The sequence below is a fragment of the Lycium barbarum genome, chromosome 3, assembly GCF_019175385.1.
Source record: "Lycium barbarum isolate Lr01 chromosome 3, ASM1917538v2, whole genome shotgun sequence".
NCBI classification, from domain to species: domain Eukaryota; kingdom Viridiplantae; phylum Streptophyta; class Magnoliopsida; order Solanales; family Solanaceae; genus Lycium; species Lycium barbarum.
This window is the reverse complement of record NC_083339.1, coordinates 42,397,297-42,421,763: the sequence shown is the minus strand read 5'-3', so window position 1 is coordinate 42,421,763 and position 24,467 is coordinate 42,397,297. Positions and strand designations below refer to the sequence as shown.

The window sequence follows — 24,467 nt, the reverse complement described above, 5'->3', positions numbered from 1 at the left end:
CACACTTCCCTAGAAAGTGAGAGGCTATTTTCCTAGGGCTAGGGTGAAATTCCTCCTTGAAGGTAAGTACAAACCCTTATGTGATTCATTATCATTCCTTCTTCAAATCCCAAGACATGATTAAGCACCATTAAGGGGGGTGAAAGATTAGAACCCAAGAATTGATGAAACCTTCAATCGTTGATGGGTTGGGGAGATAACAATGGAAAAGTATTCACAAGCACTTTGGGATAAGATTCTAACCTAGTAGTCACTACTTATTGTTGATTATCATTATCTCATAGTCATGCTACACACTAATTGTGAAGAACTAATGGTTTAAAAACCCTAGGGCTAAAAATGGAAAAGATGAATTTGGATATCTTGTGATGAATAGAATTTCACGAAATTAAGATTGAAGGTTAACTAGATGATGGGTAACATAATTGTGCACTAAGTTTCCGTTTTATCCTCATGAACCTGGAGTCACATTGTAGGGGTATTTTGGGTATTTTTCTAAAAGTTTACCAACATGGGCATTGTTGGCCTTTTTTTCTGATGTAGATTAATTATTTGATAGACGTTAATTGTTTCGAGGCTCTCCAAAGAGGAAGTCAAGGCTAAGTTTTGACTATTCGAGACTGTTGTTCGACATTCCAGGTAGGTTACGACTTACTTTAGTTAGATTTTGATTAGTGAAACATACGTATTGTGTAGAATTGACGAGAGAAAGCATGATTAGGTCTTCAGACATGGTGTTTTGGTTAGATATTAGCTAGGTTGGTATGACTTCTAATTTTGTGGGCTCGTCGCCATTACTTTATGTACTGAAATATGAGGTGTAGTTGTATTCACACTATGGTGACTCGGGATGGATTTCTATTAGGTTGATTGTTGTTGCTAGTGGCATGTTGCCCTGTTATTGTGATTAGACTTGTTACCTAAATTGTTGTGTTGTAAGTGTTTCACCCAATTCTCTCTTCTTGTGACACATATCATCGGAGAAAGGAAGGATAATGAGTTTAGACTTGAATCGTGATATATACATAAGATAGTACTCTGATGAAAACTTGATGTATGATTTACTGTTGATGATGATATATAGGAAAATGGAGCACCTTGGTGATACAAGACTTAGTTGTGAGGCGTACTTACTATATGTGGACGTAAAGAGGGACATAGACTCTTATGTTGGTTGAGATGGTTTGTATGATTCATTTCATGGTTGAGTTGATCTAAGTATTGATATGACTTGTGGCTTTGTGACTTGCACCTTCACAGTTGCTTTATTTGTTTGCATTGATTTATCTTGCTTACACTCATTTATGCATTCATACATGTTGGAAATGGTTCGAAATTGATTCATGAAAGACTTGTGGCATGATGACTTGTGTTTGACATTGATATTACTAATTGTTCATAGTCCATGCATACTAATGAGCTGGAATACGTTGAGACATACATTGTGATGAAAAAGGAATATTTATATATATACGGAAGACACATTTGACAGGGAGTGAGAATGTGGCCTAGTAAAGGGCTCGTGATCCGAGGTCAATTCTGGAGCGAGTGATACATGGACACCATGGGTCCCCTACAGGTCATAGCTATTGGTCATAGACACCGATTAGCATGTATCTACTGTTCGTGTGATTGGCTAGTGCATAGCATTGTACATCATCATATTTTGCATTACAAATCATTACATTTTACTCTGCATTATTATATGCTCATTTGGTTCTGATTTTGGTATGGATGTTGAATGCCTATTGTGATATAAATATTACCATTGATTGAGTTAAATTATGGATTATTGACTCTACTTATGGACAGAACTTTGACTTTTGATTATTAGGTGAGATTATTGAGACTTGACAGACTTGTGGTTTAGAAGATTCATCTTATGTTGTGACTCTGTTATGGGATATTCTCTGACTTGGATTTGAGTATTACGTGCCTATCTGTTTATCTTGTTGATTTTATGCTTATATGCGTGAACTAATCTTAGTCGGCCTATGATGCTTACCGGTACATAGTGTTTGTACTAATACTACCTTGCTGCACCCTTTTTTAGTGCAGATTGTGTTCCAGAGATTTCATCCAGACTACATCTCTAGCTTGAAGCTAGTTTGCTTGATCAGATCCGAGAGTGAGCTTGTACCCATGTCGTGCCACATGAAGATCTCTCTTTCCAAATGTCTACTTTAAATTCTAGACATCATTTATTATTATGTTTGACATATATTTCATTCATTAGATATTGTTGGTTAGAATCTTTGTACGATGACTTTCAGATTAAGACTTCCGCACTTATATTATTTATGACATGGTCAGACTATTTATTCATTCACTTATTTATTGATTGTTAGAGTATAAATGATTAAAGAAGTTGAAATTGGCTAGTGATTAATGGGTTAACGGGTAAGGGTTCACCAACTAGTGATAATAAAGTAGGTGCCTGATGTGCCGTGAATTTCGGCACATTTTATGTCTTTTTCACTAGAAGTGTTGCTTGTTTTTAAGTGTTTTTACATCGGTTCTTATGTTATTTTGGTGTTTTGTAGGGTTGGTTGACTATGGAACGGAAATGATAAGAAATGCTGAAAAACAGACAACTTGGAGCAAAAGGACGGTCCGTAACTCGAGTTACGGACCGTAACGTGATCCATACCCAGAGAGGAAGATCCAGATACGTGCCACTATAAAGGACGGTCCGTAACTCATGTTACGGGCCGTAACGTGTACCGTAATCTGAAGGAAATTTCCAGTAAGAAGCCTAAGTGGTGTCACATGTTACGCCCAGTAGGACGGTCTGTAACGCAGGTTACGAGGCATAACATCCACTGAACACTGAATCCATGATCCGCTGGAAGAGACGGACTGTAACCTATGTTATGGTCCATCGCAAGAAGCCGTAACGGTTGACCTATATCAAGCTGACAAAGGACGGAACCGAAGGACGGACCGTAACCTGTGTTACGATTCGTAATGATGCCGTGAAAGGGTGTTTTTGTCCAGAACTTTGGCGCGATTTTTGGCCCAATAAATACTTAAAGTTAGGTTTTTAACATTCATTCTGATCTTTTGGAGCATTAACTTTAAGCCTTGGATATTTATGAAGTGGTTCGAGCATTTAAAGCACCAACTTCACCTTGATTCCACATTGTATTAGCATTGTAAGTACATTATGTTAACTTTTAAGCTTTCTTTGTTAACCAAAATGATGAGTAGCTAATTTTAATTCTAAGGTTGTGGACCCCATGATGGGTATTGTGTGAATGGGTTTCTAGTATTGATATATGCATAATGGTTGTTGGTATTTATTCTATCTTTGTGCGTTAGCGTTGGGTAATGATTGCAAGCATTAGCCTAAGCCATTATACTAACTTTTCTTGGGAAAGAGAGTTAGTATTGGTAAGATTAAATAACAATGACTCGGGGCGTTCACCCTCATTTAATAGACTAACTTAGCGATAAGAACAAGTTTAATTGGCATTATTGGTCGCTCTTCGAGTTCAACTCTTTTACATTTGGAAAAATCATAAAGAGGAAATACGGCCTAACTGTTGGGAAACATTAGGAAGTCCTTAAGAGATCAAGTGCATACTCTTAGAACAACCATTAGAAGTATATCACATTGAAACCTGAAGCATAATATCTAATCAAAGTGGGGAACACAACCTTAGTCTCTCTCTCACGTTAAGTATAATTCAAATCAAAGTATTCAATTACATTACTCAACAAATATTTCAAACTATTCGGAATAGGATTAAAGCCTTTAAAGACTAGTATCACATACAATTAGTACCCTTTTCTCTCCATATTCCCTGTGGGATTCGACCCCAACCTTGTTTGGGTTGTTATATTTGACAAAGACCGCTTTACGCTACTCATAGGTGTAATTTAAGCGTATCAAATTTTGGCGTCGTTGCTGGGGAATACGGTTTTGAAATTACTGATTGTTGCATACTCTTCTTTAAAACTTTTTCTATTCCATCACACCTTGTTTGTTGTTGTGGTGAACCAGGTGAACATGGCAGGAAGACAGAATCGAAATCAAGGAAACCAAGGTGGACTCCAAGTGAACCCACCTGCACCAGAAGAGGATGAAGATGAGAATATATTTGCGAAATTCATCAATGAAGCTGATTATGCTTCTGTTGTGGTCCCTCCTAGGACTGGAAATGCTACTTTCAAAATTAATAGTTCTATCTATCAGCTGCTGAAACTTGAAGGTTATTTCCGAAATTCTTCGGAGGATTGTCCACTCTGACATTTGAAGAACTTCCTGCACGTATGTGCTCAACAATCCCAAGGTGTTGTTTCTGCTGATACACTTCGGTTACGGGTCTTCAAATATTCCTTGGTTGTCCAATCAAGGGAATGGTATGAAAAGCATCCCTGCAATTCTATTCATACCTGGAGCGAGCTAGCTAATACGTTTCTGAAGAAGTGGTTCCCACCGAGCAAAAAGGCTGAACTTCGAGATAAGATCTTTGAGTTCAAACAGCTCCCAGGGGAACACTTATATTCGGCATGGGAGCGGTTCAAGTACTATCTAGCTCAATCTCCAACTCACGGATTTTCGGATGCTATTCTCACCGAGAAATTGTACAAGGGCTTAGATATAATGAATCAGATTGCTGTCAATACTATCGTGGGAGGATGCTTCATGGACAAGTTATTTATCAACATCACCCGTTTGCTTGATAAACTCACCACCCACAATAAAGCTTGGCATTCAACTGATAGTGACAGTCTCTCTTATGGTAGTCCATCACTAGCTGCTGTTGCAAAAGAAAACCACGAGAGAGATCATGTCTTTTCTCAATTGCCAACCAGGTGGATCTATTATCAAAGAAGTTGGCAGAAAAGGATGCACAAGGGTAAATGTTGTTGAGGAGTTACCACCTCATCCACAGGGGATGTATCAAGTCCCTGAGAGGATGTACCAAGATGGGCAACAGCATTATGAAGATGCTAATTATGTCAATAACTCCCAAGAGGGTTATCAAAGGCAAAATTATCAAGGTCCGGGCCATCACTCATGGCAAAAGCCTCAACACCAATTACAAGGGAACAATTATAGCAGAAATGATCAGGGAAATCCAAATCAAGGGAATTACAATAACAACAATTATGGCAAGAAGAGCTCTAACCCCTACATTCTACCAAGGGGGAAAGCATCAAGTTCCCAACAGTTGAGAGACAATTCAGCTAGCAACTATACTAGCAATGCATGATTCTGCGGAGCTGAAAAGTATGATGCAGAAAATGCTAATGAATCAGGACAGAACTGAAAGTACAATAAAGGGAATGTCTTAGGTTCAACTATCTCATTCAGCTGCCATTCAGAAGCTTGAATCGCAATTCAGAGACCTTTCCAGAGAAGTGCATACTCCTCAACGTGGACAACTACCAAGTGATACAGTTCAAAATCCTAAAGGTAGTGGGGTAAACTCTATGTAGCACGTAGCTGCTATTAGCACCCGAAGTGAAAAAATACTTCAAGGTGCTAATAAAAAGGCGATTGATCTGGAGCAAATTATTGAAAAAAAGGCACAACCTGATGTATCTGATGTTATTGTGGAGGAACAAACAAAGGAGGAAGTCCCTATTATAGCTGAAGAGGAGCAAAATCTTGATGATCTCAAGGCACAAGGAGAAAAATATGAAAAGGGGAAGGCAAAACATTCTGGCGCTCTACACCCTTTGACCCAAATGTTCAAATCTTCACCGCCTTTTCCTCAAAGGCTAGTGAGGAAAATAGAAGATGACAAGTGTTTGCGATTTTATGATCAACTCAAGCAATTGACGATGAACATTCCTTTCATGGACGCTGTCCAAGAAATGTCTGGGTTTGTTAAGTATATGAAGGATCTCTTAACAAAGAAGAAGAAGCCATTGAAACATGACACTGTAGGTATCACTCATCCCGTCAGTGCTATTATTTTCAAGACCACAGTGCAAAAAAGGGAAGATCCTGGAGCATTCACCATTCCATACATCATAAGGTAGCAGGATTTTGCCAAGGCGTTGTGTGATAACAGGGCTAGCATAAATCTTATGCCCCTTGAGATTTTTGAAGAGATCAGGATTAGGGATACCAATGCCCACTACCATGAGGTTGCAGATGGCTGACAGGTTGATAAAAAGGCCAGTTGGGGTAGTTGATGATGTGCTTGTTCAGATTGGAGAATTCCTACTGCTGGCAGATTTCGTGATTCTTGATTGTGCTGTTGATCAAGAAATTCCTATTATTCTGGGGAGACCTTTCCTTGCTACAGGGAGGGCTCTTATGGATTCAGAGAAGAATGAAATCAAGTTTCGGGTTAACGATGAGGAGGTGACTTTTCACGCCAGCAAGGGTATGAAATTGCCTAGTATTTATCAAAGTATTTCAGTCATTAATTCTTTTAATATGGTGGATGAAGCGGTAGAATTCAAGATGGAGAAAGAATGCTTGGGTGAAGCATTATCGACCATCCTGGTCAATTTCGATGTAGAAGAAATGGAGAAATATATTGAGACGGTGAATTCACTCACCGGTCTGGGTTCTTACTCTTGTGAGCCCAAGAAATTGTCTCTTGATTTAGAGAAGTGAACAACTCCTCCAGCAAAATGAGCCACCAAAGTTGGAGCTCAAACAACTTCCATCCGATCTTAGATATGAGTTTCTTGGAGCAAATGCCACTCTCCCAGTTATTGTGTCATCACTTCTGAATGAGGGACAAACTCATAGACTCATCGCAGTTTTGAGGAAACATTTGAGAGCTTTGGGTTAGACTATTGCAGACATCCGGGGGATTCCCTCCAGAATTTGTGAGCACCGAATTCAGTTGGAAGAGGAAATTTAAACAAGTGTTGAGCATCAGAGAAGATTGAATCCACCGATGCAAGAGGTGGTAAAGATAGAGATTATTAAGTGGCTAGATGCTGGGGTGGTTTACCCGATTGCCAACAGTCCATGGGTAAGTCCAGTTCAATGTGTACCAAAAAAAGGGGGCATCACTGTTGTCCCTTATTCTAAAAATGAGTTGATTCCTACAAGAACTATCACCGGTTGGAGAGTGTGTATGGACTACAGAAAGCTGAACACTGCATCTTGCAAAGATCATTTCCCGATGCCTTTTATTGATCAAATGCTTGATCGGCTAGCTGGAAGGTCTTATTATTGTTTCTTGGATGGGTACTTAGGTTACAACCAAATCAACACTGCATTGGAGACCAACAAAAGAATACTTTCACTTGTCCCTATGGGACATTCGCTTTCAACCGAATGGCATTTGGTCTTTGCAATGCCCCGGCTACTTTCCAACGATGCATGATGTCCATATTCTCTGACATGGTTGAAAACTTTCTTGAAGTCTTCATGTATGACTTCTCTGTGGTGGGGGATTCATTCGATGAATGTTTAGACCATCTTGATCGGGTGCTACAAAGGTGTGAGGAGACAAACCTCGTTTTCAACTGGAAAAAGTGTCATTTTATGGTAAATGAGGGAATTTTCCTTGGCCATATGATTTCCGAAAGAGGGATTGAGGTTGACCAAGACAAAATTGATGTGATTTCAAAACTCCCTCCACCCATCTCAGTAAAAGGGGTTCGGAGTTTCTTGGGGCACGTCAGATTCTATAGAAGATTTATCAAAGACTTCTCTAAAATTGCAAATCCAGTGTGCAAACTCTTGGAAAAGGAGTCCAAATTCAATTTTGATGAGAAGTGCATCAAGCCTTTCGACGAGTTGAAGTTAAAATTGACCTCAGCCCCTATTGTTGTGTCCCCGGATTGGTCGTTGCCCTTTGAATTAATGTGTGATGCCAGTGGTCTTGCAATTGGCGTTGTGCTTGGTTAGCGGCTCAACAAAATCTTGCACCCAATTTATTATGCCAGCAAAACACTAAATGGAGCTCAATTGAACTATACAATAATAGAGCAGGAGCTACTTGCTATTGTTTATGCCTTTGAAAAGTTCCGGGCTTATTTATTGGGTGCCAAGGTAGTGGTTCACACTGACCATGCTGCCCTGCGGTATTTAATGGCTAAAAGGGATGCTAAGCCTCGGTTGATAAGATGGGTGTTGTTGTTACAAGAATTTGACTTTGAAGTCAAAGACCAAAAAGGGTCAGAAAATCAAATGGCTGACCATCTCTCCAGACGTGAAGCAGCAGGGAGACCGATTGATGTGCTGGATATTGATGACACTTTTCTGGATAAATGAGTCTTGGCAGTCTCCAGTGATATGGAACCATGGTATGCTGATATTGCTAATTATTTGGTAACTGGCATTGTTCCTGAAGATTTGAAGGCATATCAAAAGAAGAAATTCTTGAGAGATTGCCGACAGTATTCAGGACTTGTGCAGACAATATGATCAGAAGATGTGTGGCTGAATCTGAGGTGATGGATATTTTGAAGGCTTGTCATGATTCTCCAGTTGGTGGGCATCACAGTGGAAATAGAACTGCAACCAAGGTGCTAGAGTGTGGCTACTATTGGCCAGCCATCTATCGTGATGCGAATATATTGGCACGTTCTTGTGATAAATGTCAGCACCAGGGCACAATAGGTCGGAAGCATGAAACATCAATGAATTTTGTGCTTGAGGTGGAGCTCTTTGATGTGTGGGGCATTGATTTTATGGGGGCTTTTGTGAGCTCATATGGCCTGAAATATATTCTTGTTGCGGTGGATTATGTCTCAAAGTGGGTGGAGGCGGTTGCCTTGCCTAACAATGAAGGTAGGAGAGTCATTGCCTTTCTAAAAAAGAACATCTTTACTAGATTTGGCACTCCTAGAGCTATGATTAGTGATGGTGGTTCTCATTTCTGCAACAAATCATTCGCTGACCTTCTTGAAAAATATGACGTGCATCGCAGGGTTGCCACTCCATATCATCCTCAGACGAGTGGTCAGGTTGAAGTCTCCAACAGAGAGATAAAGAGCATCTTAGCAAAGACGGTCACTGTGAATCGCACTGACTGGTCCAAAAAGTTGGATGATGATCTATGGGCATATCGCACAGCGTTCAAAACGCCTATTGGGACTTCACCGTATAAGTTGGTATTTGGGAAGGCATGTCATTTGCCTATTGAGCTTGAGCATAAGGCCCTTTGGGCATTGAAAAAGTTGAACATGGATTGGCATGAAGCAACAAAGCTGAGGTTGTTTCAAATCAATGAGATGGATGAATTTAGGTACAATGCCTATGAAAGTGCAACACTGTGCAAGGAAAAGATGAAATACTATCATGACTCGAAGATCCTCAAAAGGGATTTTCAGCCAAAGGACTTGGTCTTGTTGTAGAATTCGCGCCAAAAGTTCTTTCCGGGCAGGCTAAAGTCTCGATGGTCCGGTCCGCTTGAAATTGTAAGTGTTCTCCAAATGGAAGTGTCATTGAGGTGAAAACCGAGGATGGCACTCGGACTTTTAAAGTGAATGCACAAAGAGTGAAGCACTATCATTGGTGCATTGATGATTGTAAAGTGGTTGATCGGTATCATTTGAAATACGGTTCCTGAACTGGAAATTGAGGTATCACGTCGAGCCGTGACGTTAAACCAAGCGCTGTGTGGGAGGCAACCCACATTTACTGCTTTATAAGTACTTTAAATATCGTATTTCCTTTGTTTTCTTTTATGTTTTTGATGGTTGCTAATGTGGTAGGATTCTGAGGACAGAAGAGACCAAAAGAAAGTAAGTGCTAAAGTTTGAAATGAAAGGACGCTCCACGTTATGCCCCGTAACTTATGTTACGGTTCGTATCATGGAGCGTAACAAGATGAAAAAAATTCAACAATCACTGAAGGATGAGGGAAAAGTGTTACGGTCTGAGTTACGAACCATCGAATCGCGTTACGGACCGTAACACATGAGCGTAACCTTGACAGAAATCTGGGCAACCACTGTAAAATTTGCACTCATTATGCCAGGTAAGACGGGCCGCTGTATTGCCATGTCATTAATGAAAAATGAAAAAGGGGTCGTTTGGTAGACCGTAACACGAGTTACGGCTCGTACCTTGTGTTACGGTCCGTAACTCAAAGCGTAACGATCGGGCATGTTTAAATACATCACCCGACGGTTACACTTCAATTTCAAATGGCACCTTCCTTCTTTTTAACTCCCCCTCTCCCTCATAACCTCCCTTATCCTCTCTCCATCTCCCCTTCACCATCTCTCAACCATTACCTTACCATATCTGTTGTTTTTCTCGTCAAAGTCCACCGCTGTTTTGGTTTAGTCTCAAGTTTTCATCCAAGCATCGTCCACGATCAGGTATGACAATGTGTTGACTCTATCTAGTCTTTCATCTATCGATAGGATTGGTATGATCTTCCATGATTAAATTTGTATACCATGCCATGTAGTTATGATTTTGAATCCCCATTGAATAATTGTGTGGGATTTAACAATGGTGGGGGGTTGGGTTTGGTATGATTACTGTTTCAGAGACTCGTGGGCACAAGGATATTGTCTCCCACTGAGTCGGAGGGCATCCCGATTGAAAGTTTCATTCGTGAAACTACTAAATTGGTTTGTCCGCCAACTGTTTGATAAAAGGTTTCAATGAAAAGTTGGATAAAACCGGGTGAAGTCTGAGTAACCTGAGGTATGTGAGGGGATCAACTGGTGTTTTTCACCATACCCCAAGGAGCATAAAGTTGAAAATCTTAGCCTCGTGCTTAAACGGGAAAATTTGGCTATGGTGAGAATCTGTGAAATGTTGCCCGACGTTCAGTGTTCCGGGCCGTAACGTGTGTTACGGACCGTAACACCCCATCATAACACTTATGATTTCCGTGAAAACTTTCTGGAAATTTGGGTGACGTTACGGTAAGGTGTTACAAACCGTAACACGGTTGACGGACCGTAACATCGTACCGTAACACCTATGATTTCCCCAAAACTTTCTGGAAATTTCGGTGACGTTACAGTAAGGTGTTACGGACTATAACACGGTTGACGGGCCGTAACATCATACTGTAACACCTATGATTTCCCCAAAACTTTTTGGAAATTTAGGTCAGGTTACGGTCAACACGTTTGACGGTCCGTAACATCATACCATAACACCTATGATTTTCACAAAACTTTCTGGAAATTTGGGTCACGTTATGGTAAGCTGTTACGGACCGTAACCCGTATGATGGTCCGTTGAACATATTGTGTGTCCTGTGTTATAAATGAACCGAATGAGTTACGGTTAAAGATACGGCCCGTAACACCATCGACGGTCCGTCAACCGTGTTACGGTGCATGAGCTAATTGAAGTCCTGAACTTCAACCAATAAGTTGTATAATTGAAAAGCTTCTTGTGTATCATAGCTAACTTTGCCTTCAACAGGTATGGGTAACCCAAGGCAAGGAAAGAAGGTTGCACCCAAGGTTGCCGGCAGAGCAAAAGGTCGCGATGCAAGCAAAGTAACCTCACGGTTGCGCGATGAAGATCAACTCAAAGACACAAGGGCTACAAAGAAGCCCGCTGCACCTAGCAGGCCAGCCTCACCATCTGAAAGTTCCTCCTCGTCTGATGAGAAGAGTTCTTCTAGTTCGTCGAGCCATAGTAGACCCAGGGAGGCTGTCACACCACCACACCGGCCTCAACCACCCATTAGACAGCCTACTGCGGAGGAGCGCGAACAAGAGCACGAGCAGGAAAGAAGAGAGACTGACATCTGAATGAGGGCTGTGTATGTGGAGGACCTCCGATTTTCTGTGGAGAGATCTGAAGAACTGTATAACAAAGGGTGTGAGCTAGCAAAGCATGAGGGGCAGGGCCCGAAGAGAAGTATTTTCGAGGAATGAAACGTCAGCTTCGATGGTCTCGATGGATATCCGGGCATCCGTGACACTCTCCGCTTCCAAAAGTTAGAGTTTTTGAAAAAACCTGTAGGGTCCTACGTCCCGGCTCTTGTTCGGTAATTCTACGCTTCTTATGGGGCTGCTTTATTCAAAGCATAGAAAAAATGGCGGCGCGCAACTCAAGTGCCGGCCATGAATGAGGTAGTAGTGCGCAAAAAAGAAGATTGATGTTTCTCCGATGGCCCTCAATAAAGTACTATTCGGGGAGGATTATATTGCACGTTATGGAAATTTGGGTCACGTTATGGTAAGCTGTTACGGACCGTAACCCGTATGATGTTCCGTTGAACGTATTGTGTGTCCTGTGTTATAAATGAACCGAATGCGTTACGGTTAAAGATACGGCCCGTAACACCATCGACGGTCCGTCGACCGTGTTACGGTGCATGAGCTAATTGAAGTCCTGAACTTCAACCAATAAGTTGTATAATTGAAAAGCTTCTTGTGTATCATAGCTAACTTTGCCTTCAACAGGTATGGGTAACCCAAGGCAAGGAAAGAAGGTTGCACCCAAGGTTGCCGGCAGAGCAAAAGGTCGCGATGCAAGCAATGTAACCTCACGGTTGCGCGATGAAGATCAACTCAAAGACACAAGGGCTACAAAGAAGCCCGCTGCACCTAGCAGGCCAGCCTCACCATCTGAAAGTTCCTCCTCGTCTGATGAGAAGAGTTCTTCTAGTTCGTCGAGCCATAGTAGACCCAGGGAGGCTGTCACACCACCACACCGGCCTCAACCACCCATTAGACAGCCTACTGCGGAGAAGCGCAAACAAGAGCACGAGCAGGAAAGAAGAGAGACTGACATCTGAATGAGGGCTGTGTATGTGCAGGACCTCCGATTTTCTGTGGAGAGATCTGAAGAACTGTATAACAAAGGGTGTGAGATAGCAAAGCATGAGGGGCAGGGCCCGAAGAGAAGTATTTTCGAGGAATGGAACGTCAGCTTCGATGGTCTCGATGGATATCCGGGCATCCGTGACACTCTCCACTTCCACAAGTTAGAGTTTTTGAAAAAACCTGTAGGGTCCTACGTCCCGGCTCTTGTTCGGTAATTCTACGCTTCTTATGGGGTTGCTTTATTCAAAGCACAGAAAAAAGGGCGGCGCGCAACTCAAGTGCCGGCCATGAATGAGGTAGTAGTGCGCAAAAAAGAAGATTGATGTTTCTCCGATGGCCCTCAATAAAGTACTATTCGGGGAGGATTATATTGCACGTTATGGAAATTTGGGTCACGTTATGGTAAGCTGTTACGAACCGTAACCCGTATGATGTTCCGTTGAACGTATTGTGTGTCCTGTGTTATAAATGAACCAAATGAGTTACGGTTAAAGATACGGCCCGTAACACCATCGACGGTCCGTCGACCGTGTTACGGTGCATGAGCTAATTGAAGTCCTGAACTTCAACCAATAAGTTGTATAATTGAAAAGCTTCTTGTGTATCATAGCTAACTTTGCCTTCAACAGGTATGGGTAACCCAAGGCAATGAAAGAAGGTTGCACCCAAGGTTGCCGGCAGAGCAAAAGGTCGCGATGCAAGCAAAGTAACCTCACGGTTGTGCGATGAAGATCAACTCAAAGACACAAGGGCTACAAAGAAGCCCGTTGCACCTAGCAGGCCAGCCTCACCATCTGAAAGTTCCTCCTCGTCTGATGAGAAGAGTTCTTCTAGTTCGTCGAGTTATAGTAGACCCAGGGAGGCTGTCACACCACCACACCGGCCTCAACCACCCATTAGACAGCCTACTGCGGAGGAGCGCGAACAAGAGCACGAGCAGGAAAGAAGAGAGACTGACATCTGAATGAGGGCTGTGTATGAGCAGGACCTCTGATTTTCTGTGGAGAGATCTGAAGAACTGTACAACAAAGGGTGTGAGCTAGCAAAGCATGAGGGGCAGGGCCCGAAGAGAAGTATTTTCGAGGAATGGAACGTCAGCTTCGATGGTCTCGATGGATATCCGGGCATCCGTGACACTCTCCGCTTCCACAAGTTAGAGTTTTTGAAAAAACCTGTGGGGTCCTACGTCCCGGCTCTTGTTCGGTAATTCTACGCTTCTTATGGGGCTGCTTTATTCAAAGCACAGAAAAAAGGGCGGCGCACAACTCAAGTGCTGGCCATGAATGAGGTAGTAGTGCGCAAAAAAAAAGATTGATGTTTCTCCGATGGCCCTCAATAAAGTACTATTCAGGGAGGATTATATTGCACCTACACCGGCGGAAGAAGGAGAGTTTGTCTACAAAATTGCACAGAAAGATACAATCTCGGTCAGAAAATGGGTGGCCTCAGTGATTGCACGGTCGGCAGATTCCGAAGGGGCAATAGTGCCAAAGTTGATAGCCACTACGAGGATTTGGAAAAAAACTATCACACCTGAGGCAAAGTTTTGGTGGCAGTGTGTTCTATTCCGTATCCGTCCTACCCAGGAAGATAATTATTTGACCCCGGATAGAGCTGTTCTTGTGGCTGCCCTTATGTCGAGGTATAAGATCAACATCGGAAGACTGGTAGCCACAGATCTCTGGGAGAGAGCCACACAACCAGCCACTTCCCTGATTCATCCATGTTCTCACATTCTTATGCCTGCGCGAGGAACCAGAACCCCTCCCCTTTATCGACCACAGTATGATCACCAGGAGTATCTATGACATCATAAAGGGCAGAGATGATATGTTGGGCCAAGGTACAATTTCATCTGCCTCGTCTTCTGATGTGCCGGAGGGGCCAACTGGATCAGATGTTCTACCCTTAGCTATCATGGGTGCTGAGGCAACTGCTGCGGGTCAGCCCACAGATTCTGAGGCTCCACCGACTGACTATGCTCCACAGCCCATGCCTGCTCCAACGCCACCTACTTCAGGTGGTCCCACCTCTTCTACTAGAGCTAGCCCAGCACCGGCTCAGCCCATACTGGGAGTCCCTCGGGAAATTGTGAGAAAGATGATTTTCAATCGAGAGAATTTTGGGGCAGTGGTCCTGCAAGCAGATAGAACAGATAGGCAGGTCAAGCAGCTCATAACCGAGCTGAAATTGTACACAAAGAAGGTTATTGATGCAGAGTTAAGGCCGATAAAAGAACAGATTTTTGATAACCACCTACAGATCCACTCTCGGATAGATGGTATTGAGAATAGAATGATGGACCTGACTAAGACACACCCCGCTGTGAAATTAGGGACTGTTCGGAGTAAGTTGCGGACACTAAAGGATGATGTGCAGAAATTTAAGGCACAGGAAGTGGCTATTGTGACGGACCAGATTCCAAAAGTACAAACAGAGTTGGTACAGATCTTATATCAGCTGGTTCAGAGTCTACTTGGGGATGATGAGATCGAGGAAACGGTTGATGAGAAGCCAGAGGAGGAGTTGGAAGAGGATACCCACTCTTTGGCTAAAGGGAAGCGCAAGAGAGTCACGCTAGATGATGAAAACCTTGATCCCATTCTCAAGAGTCTTGATCCGTTTGATGCCTTGCGCCCACAGAATGAGAAGGAGGAGCGGCGAACGTTGAAGAAGATCCGACATGAGTCCCGGCTGAGTTCTGACTCCACTGGAGCGACTTCTAGCTCAGCCCATCCCATTGAGCCGGCTTACCATACTTCTGCTCCACCCACTGAGGCTGGGACTTCTAGTGTTAGAAAGCCTGATACCACTATTGCTCTTACCTCCGAGGATATCCAACCTCATGATGCTGAAGGCAATGCATATAGATGCCTTGAGGGCAATGCATGTTTTTAAGATGGGGGTGTAGGGTAATTGCTGGTATTGTTGGTATTGTTTTGGTATCGGATATTGTTTGTCATTGTTTTTTTTTTGTTGGTATTGTTTTTATCTTAAATTGTGATATTAAGTATGTGTTTAGGACCCTCTTCGGCTGTTTTTTGCCATGTGTTCTTTTCCCGAAGAGTGTTATTTTATGTTGAACCTGGCATGTTTAGGATGTTTAATTAAAAGTAAAGTAAGGATGACTTAAGTGGTGGTGGTTTGTGTTTTCTAGCATATCTAAAAGTGTTTTACAAGTTAGTGATATCCCTCCGAAAAATAATTTGTGATGTACATCAAGAATGGGTTGTTGATATTGACATGTATGGTTCTTTTAATGACATTGCAAATAAAGGGTGTCCATGTGTGTGAAATCTTCAAACGGAAGTCAAGTCAGAGTATTAAACAATCCTTATGCCATTGTGTTGTGAGTTCTTAGTTTCTATTTGTGTATGATGCTTGTAATCTAGAACTTGCCCGGTTGATCGTGCATGAATTCGAAGGAGAGTTTGATTGTGAAGTGATCTTAGGCTTTCTTTGTATTGACTCCAGAGCCTGTTTATCTTAAATGAGCCTAGCCTGTATAGAATATGATCCCTAGTCTCCCATTTTGAGCCTATAGACTTTTTCTTTGATTAGCCGTTAACTAACCTACACCCCTTCTGTGAATAAACCCATTTGGCACCAAGTCCCTCCTTGACACTAAAGAATGACAAAAGAGGCTAAAATCCTAAGTTGGGGGTGATAAGCGAAATATGCAAAAAGTGAGGGTAAAAGCCTAAGTTTGGGGTGATAAATGAAAGATGCGGAAAATGAGGCCAAAGGCTAGTTGGGGGTGATCGTGAGTATTGCGGGGCATGATTCGGTGTGGTTAGAATAGATGTGAAAAAACTGGTGTATATATATATATATGTATATAGATATATAAGTTCTAAATAAATCCACGCTAGAGCTGTAGGGTCAACAATAAAAGGAAGAAAGGTGAATGAAGTCACGATGAAGTGTCAAGGAGGGTGAGTCACCACTATCCAAATACTTATCCTACCCGTCCCTAAGAAAATGTTACAAGCCTCAAAAGTCCTAATGTGATCACAGTCGAACTGTTCAAAGTTGAAGGCATGGAAAATAAAGGCAAGCCTATGGTATGTGCAAGTATGGTATGTAAACTTCTTTGTGAGTGTGAGTGTCCTTCTGTCTCTTTAGTCTCTTGTCCCATTTATTTTGCAAATGTGTGTTGGGACATTCTTTGGTCTATGTGAGGGCATAAGGATTGTAGATTGCGAAGTAACTGGCTTTCCGGAAGTTGAAGTTCATGTGCATAGAGACTCCCATACTCTGATTGTGTCATTAATTGAGGTTGCATAGTGAATTGCAATTGTCCTAAAATGTGCGTCTTGTGTCACAAATAGGACGTGGATAAGAGCCTAGTATTTTTCTTGGATTGAAGAGTATGTGTTAGAAACATATGCCAAAACCACCGTAGGCATTCTTATTTTGCTAGATATCGTGTGTTAGTAGTGAGTTTTGTTGTAGTTGCTTGAGGACAAGCAAAAGCTTAAGTTGGGGGTGTTGATGTGCCGTGAATTTTGGCACATTTTATGTCTTTTTCACTAGAAGTGTTGCTTGTTTTTAAGTGTTTTTACATCGGTTCTTATGTTATTTTGGTGTTTTCTAGGGTTGGTTGACTAACAACCGGAAATGATAAGTAATGCTGAAAAACAGACAACTTGGAGCAAAAGGACGGTTCGTAACTCGAGTTACGGACCGTAACGTGATCTGTACCTAGAGAGGAAGATCCAGATACGTGCCGCTATAAAGGACGGTCCGTAACTCATGTTACGGGCAGTAACATGTACCGTAATCTGAAGGAAATTTCCAGTAAGAAGCCTAAGTAGTGTCACATGTTACGGCTAGTAGGACGGTCCGTAACGCAGGTTACGGGGCGTAACATCATGGTGTAACGCATTGGCCACTGAACACTGAAGCCATGATCCGCTGGAAGAGATGGACCGTAACCTGTGTTACGGTCCGTCGCAAGAAGCCGTAACGGTTGACCTATATCAAGCTCACAAAGGACGGAACCGAGGACGGACCATTACCTGTGTTACGGTCAGTAACGATGCCGTGAAAGAATGTTTTTGTCCAGAAATTTGGCGCGCTTTTTGGCCCTATAAATACTTAAAGTTAGGTTTTTAACATTCATTCTGATCTTTTGGAGCATTAACTTTAAGCCTTGGATATTTGTGAAGTGGTTGGAGCATTTAAAGCACTAACTTCACCTTGATTCCACATTGTATTAGCATTGTAAGTACATTATGTTAACTTTTAAGCTTTCTTTGTTAACCAAAATGATGAGTAGCTAATTTTAATTCTAAGGTTGTGGACCCCATGATGGGTATTATGTGAATGGGTTTCTACTATTGATATACGCATAATGGTTGTTGGTATTTATTCTATCTTTGTGCGTTCGCGTTGGGTAATGATTGCAAGAATTAGCCTAAGCCATTATACTAACTTTTCTTGGGAAAGAGAGTTATTATTGGTAAGATTGAATAACAATGACTCTGGGCGTTAACCCTCGTTTAATAGACTAACTTAGGGATAAGAACAAGTCTAATTGGCATTATTGGTCGCTCTTCGAGTTCAACTCTTTTACATTTGGAAAAATCATAAAGTGGAAATACGACCTAACTGTTGGGAAACATTAGGAAGTCCTTAAGAGATCAAGTACATACTCTTAGAACAACTATTAGAAGAATATCACATTCAAACCTGAAGCATAATATCTAATCAAAGTGGGAAACACAACCTTAGTCTCTCTCTCGCATTAAGTACAATTCAAATCAAAGTATTCAATTACATTACTCAACAAATATTTCAAACTATTCGGAATAGGATTAAAGCCTTTAATGACTAGTATCGCATACAATTAGTACCCTTTTCTCTCCATATTCCCTGTGGGATTCGATCCCAACCTTGTTTGGGTTATTATATTTGACAACTGTCATGACCCGACTAGGAGCCATGACGGGTACCTGGGGCTAACCACCGAGCACCACTCATTCTATTACTCACCATACTTATTATACACTTCTTTACTATTCACGTGCTCATAATCATAGGACAACCATTTTTCATTTGGAAACATAATTACTTTTATATACATAAGCCCTTCGGCTATCAAAATAATATACGTACAATAATAACATCGTGAGACCATACTACCCACACATACGTATCTAAAAGCCTTTATTAGAGTACTATACATATGGACGGGACAAGACCCCGTCGTGCCCAAAATACATATATATACACAAAAGAATCAACAAAATAGCACCTCCGGAATAATGGGGTGCTCCTATAAATCTACTGATGGCTCCTATGGATCTGTACCGTCTCCCTGTCTACCTGTGGGCATGAATATAATAGAGAAATCATAAGACATAAGATGAAGATATAACTTGCGTAACTTTTAAGGTTGGATACCTTTCATGCCTATATCATCTATAATCATAGTGCATGTATCGTCATAGCGCATACATCATCGTATCATATATATATATATATATCGTAGTACCTATCTACTTATACACATAAAGTATTATCCGTATTCGGCCATGTAGTGGATCGACTATATCTCATACATGTCTTCCGTACCCGGCCATAACAAGGCTCGGTATATCTCATCATCATCATTGCCATCACATACATCTCATAAGCTTATCATAACGTTTCATAGAGCATACATTTGAATTTAAAGACAATCTACGGACCAACATACGGTCCGTATAAATTATACTGATCGTATGTCTGGCCGTAGATTTGGTCCAGAGAGGGATGCTGATCTGGGCTGATTATACGGTTGAACATATGGCCCGTATGTTTTATACGGCCAGTATGTTTGGCCGTATAATGCCCAATTTTCCGAAGTTCGTTCTCGTCGATTTGTTTGATCGCCAATCCTTATGGAACCTTCTTAGCAGTTGTCTATCACCTCATTAACAATCTAAGAGACGTTATAACTCTTCTCCAAAGCATTATTAAATCCTCGTTAACTTGTTACCCGTAATTCCTTTTCGATACCTATCGTATGCCTTGCCTTCTCTTGGCAAACTTTCTTCCCCTACCTCGAACGTCTTTAAAATCTTAATTAGGGTCATCAAATGTCATTCCATTACTTGCGGATCGGTACGAAGAGCTCCGTACCTATCTGTGAGAGGCTATGGGACATTTCAGAAAATTCCACTTCTTTCATTCTTTGGTGCTACTTCATTTAAATTGGTGTCTAGCGATTCCTATTAGTATCTTCCCTTCCTTGTTTTATTCTTCCAGGAATGGTGGAAACCCCTTTCCTAAACTCTTATGCGAGTGGTTTGTGTTATGGCATTGCCTGGTATGGTACTAGATATGTCTTCCTGATTTGGATGCATAATACAAGTTTTGTTTCCAGTTTTGACTTGAAGTTAAGTTGTATGGGTTGTAATTTAGACCCAGTTACTTTGTTTGCATAATATTGTAAACAAGAGAATATTGGATAGATTAATCTCCACTATTAGGAAGGGAGTATTTGGTATCTGACTGTCACGACCCTCCTGGTCGTTATAGAAATCTTGACCACCTTAGCCCATAACACCTCTCCGATAGTAGAATAAGTACATAGAAACTCAAATGTAGAAGTCTAAAAACTGAGATTTGGCTTGTTGTGTTGTGTGTTTTGTGGTGTATAAGTGAATGTGTGTTGTGGTTGTTTTACTTAGTGTAATTTTGAGTTGTATTCTTGAGGCTTAGAGGTGCATTGTAGAAACTAAGTATGGAACTCAGCTAATTACCGGGGTTACTGCCTAAAAAGGCCTGCTGCGGTGGGTGAATTCCCGCAGTAGCGGACCCGCTATAGCGGATAGGTCGTCGTTATAGTGGGAAGTTAAGGGTCATAGGGTCCGATATAGCGGATGGCCGACCGCCATAGCGCAGAAGGATCTGCTACGACAGAAGGGGAAATGTCACAGGGTCCGCTATTGCGGATGCGCTGCAGTGGATTGGTCGACCACCGCAATAGATCAATAGACAGTTTTAGTGTTTTAAAGGCCCACACTTAGAATTATTTATTCACTTAACTCCAAAACAGTTCCTAAGAAATACTTAGGGCGATTTTCTAAGACAAGGGCAAGTAGACTCTTTAAAGGTAAGTTTCAAACCTTTACTTTGTTCATTCAATTGTCATCCTAAGATTATACCTCGTCTAAAGGGGTCTGTAATGGTGAATTGGGGACTAGAAAACCTTAGAACGTAAGAACCCTTGCGCTAATTAACGGGTTATGAATATTATTGTTAGTTTGTCATCCAGAAGCATGGATTATTACTTGTTAGTTGAGAATTCAATCTTTAGATACATGAGAATGGTGATTTGAGATTTAGGGTAACTTGAAGAGTTCTTGAATTTATTTCCTCTGGAGGTGAGTTCCCTTGCCTTATCTTATGATTATCTATCATCTTAGGCTTGAATTAATGGTGCAAATGTATGGGGACAAGTTGGAGAAGATGAGTTTCTGCCTTAGCATTGAGAACTGAATAATAGGCTTTAACTATTAGTTTAATTGGTGAGTCTTGCCAATAGTAAGATGGGATTTCATGAAGTAGTAAAAATCTTAAATCTCTAATCTAGACTAAGATTGATTAAGGGATCGTTTGAAACAAGAGCTAATAATTTAAGAATTATGTTGAGGTTGTACAATGTAAAGTCAACTCAAGGGTTATGTATGAATTGGTAAGTTCTAGTATGCCATAGACTATAGGGGACATTGGTTGGATAACAGAAACGAAGACTCTAGTGGTTATTGTGTTACTTACGCTTGGTGAAAGATGATATTATTTATTGTACTATATTTTCGTAATTACCTATGTGGTTATTGAGCTTACATAAATGTTTGTTTGTTGGTGTTCCCGATTTATACAACATCTTGCTATGGTAAGGCTTATTTCTGAGATGTCTGAGTTAAATTCCGTCGTATTAAAGTAATGGTGATCTGTTAAGTTAGTTGTCTAAGTTAGAAAAGGGTTAAGTATGAACTTAGTGAAGCAGGTGTCTGAGTCCTAGTTTGTTGAGAGAGATATGAGGAATAATAAATAAATTGATAGTAGTTGAGATTTGTCTAAGAGTTGATATACTGTTGTGACTTCCTAATAAATAGTAAATTTGTCTTAATGTGAGAAATATAGGGATGTTAAACAGTTCCTGTTACACCTCGGAAAATTTCGTGTTACCAAGACTGTAGACGGCGTAGTATGAGCTCAAGGGAGAGCAAAGTTATACAAGGATCATGGATGAAGATTATATGATCTGAGTATAAGAATATATATATATATATATATATATATGAAATTTGGAGACCCTATGGAGTAAATCAGTTAACACGTTACTTGATGAATAACCCTCGTAACAGTAAGTTAAAGTGGGGCTCACATGATGAGTTTTATAAAGAACATATGAAATATGATATAAGTAGTACATGGGAAGTTGAGCAAGTTTTAAGAAGGACTCTTAAGCCAAATATGGGCATAAGCCCTCTAAATGGATGATTTAAGGATACGTTTTCGGATGATCTGAGTTGGAGGGGCCAAAACGCTATTATAAGTTTGGAATTTGGAAACACACCAAAAATAAAAGTTGTATATAATGGAAAGAGATTTCCAAACATAGGTCGTGGGCCGTCATAAGTTATCGGGATCAAGAGTTATGGACATTTTAAGATAAAGACTCCAAGCTGCCAAATGGCTTTCGCGGGTCCCACTTGAGAAGGTCGGTGGAACCGAATTATGAGGGGTATAAATACCTCCATTAACTCCATTTTTTCAGTATTTTACATTCTCAATAGTCCTAAAAACTTCCCAACACAACCCCCAAACATTTATAGCCCATTAAATCAAGAATTTAACAAGATTACATGAAACTAGTCCATGAAAGGTGATTGTTCTTGCTTCTACTTGATGTTGTGGTAAGTTTGGTCTTGAAGAAAGTTAGTGTGGCTAAATTTATTCAAGTATAAGGTATGTTCTTCATCCTATCTTTTGTCTTGAGTTGATTTGAAGGTTTAGCAAGTCTTAAAAGTGACAATAGTTATGGAGGAAAGGTCATAAAATGTTGTGTTGTAGTTGTTGTGTTTATGGACTGGTTTGAGCATGTTGTGGCCGTATGAATGGGATGATTTACATGTATAAAGATGGTATCTAATGTTTTTTATGTGTTGATGGGATTGTGCTCCCTGATCGGAAAAAAAAGGAAGTGTATATTGTTGCTGTATATTGAAAAATATCGTGTGAGATATTTATGGAATATATTGGTATTGATAATATTGTTGTTGATGTTGGTATTGTTATTATTGTTGTTCATTACTGGATTGTGATTTTGGACTAGGCATATAAATAGGGGAGATGCTGCCCGAATTTTGGCAGATTCTAAAGGAGTTTGGTTTAAGGACTTGAGATAGGCATATGACGATAAGTCTAACAGTAGTATAATTTCTCCTGAGTGTACATTTTCAAGTTCGGGAGAATAAACGTTAATTTGTAGGAGATCAATCAGGCATGTTAAGGCTCGTCCCTTTCTTTCAAAGGCATGATTCTTATGTTGTGATCTCGTACATGTTTCCATAAACACCTTGTTTCCAAGAGCTAGAAGTTTATTACTCTTAAAGCTTCTTGTGATGTTAAAGATGAGATTATTTTTATGAGGATTACGATGATGATGATTTTATGTTTAAAAGTTTCAAGTTATGATTTCAACGATGATATCAAAATGTTGAGCTATTTCATGATTTTCTCAATTTATTTCATTGTTGTTGATCTCACGTTATCAATTGTTCCTTCGAGATGAGATATAGCGATAATGGTTGTTCCATAGTGTGAATTGGAGGTTACCGACCTTACGTCGCTCCAATAAAGTTGTAGCCTTCATATGAGCTTTCATGCATGTTATTTACATTATGTATATGAATAAGATATATATGGGTCGGGTCGTACGTTCCTCAGCAGTAACTTATATGTATCGGGCCGTACATTCCTCCGCACTAACTTTAATGGATCGGGCCGTACGTTCCTCGGCACTAACTTATATGGATCGTTTCGTACATTCCTCGGCAATAACTTATATGGATTGGGCCGTACGTTCCTTGGCACTAACTTATATGGATCGGGCCGTACGTTCCTCAGCACTAACTTATATGGATCGGGCCGTACATTCCTGGGCACTAACTTATATGGATCGGGTCGTACGTTCCTCGGCACTAACTTATATAGATCGGGACGTACATTCCTCGGCACTAACATATGATGATTATGGATCGGGCTGTACGTTCCACAACACTAACATTTATGGATCGGGTTGCACGTTCTGCAACACTAATATTTATATTATGTGTGTATATATATATAAATAGGCGCTTGTGTACATATGATTTTAAGATGTACAAGTTATCCCTCCCATTACATGTTACCTTTCATATCCATATATGTTGTTATTTATGCCTTACATACTCAGTACATTATTCGTACTGATGTCTCTTTGCCTGGGGGCGCTGCATTTCATGGCACGCAGGTGTATACAGATGAGTAGAAGACATTGGCTATAGGATGTTCCCAGGCTATCAGCTCGATTGGTGAGCTCCATCTCAGTTCGGAGTGTTTTCGAGTCAGAGTACTTATGTTATGGTATCTCGTGTATTGTAGAGACTTTTGCAGACAGTGTCCTATGGATAGTTCTTCGAGATGTCGACAGTTATGTAAAGCGACCATATAGGTCGATGTGTTTTTATGCTTTATTTTTAATGATTTTATTGTGACTAAAGGTTTTCTCTGAATTAACGATAAAG

General features: G+C 40.8%; 1 protein-coding gene and 1 non-coding gene across 2 annotated transcripts; one reads left to right on the top strand and one right to left on the bottom strand.

Annotated features, from left to right (window-relative positions):
- Window positions 1–4,456: 4,456 nt before the first annotated feature.
- LOC132634513 (small nucleolar RNA R71) lies at window positions 4,457–4,563 on the bottom strand. The gene has a single exon (XR_009580231.1). It is a non-coding gene; the product is annotated as a small nucleolar RNA R71 (small nucleolar RNA).
- Window positions 4,564–11,661: 7,098 nt separating this feature from the next.
- Window positions 11,662–12,653, top strand: LOC132630758 (uncharacterized). The gene is made up of 2 exons (XM_060346342.1): window positions 11,662–11,770; window positions 12,319–12,653. Exons 1-2 carry the CDS (start codon window positions 11,662–11,664, stop codon window positions 12,651–12,653), a joined length of 444 nt encoding a protein of 147 aa, XP_060202325.1.
- The last annotated feature ends 11,814 nt before the right edge of the window (window positions 12,654–24,467 follow it).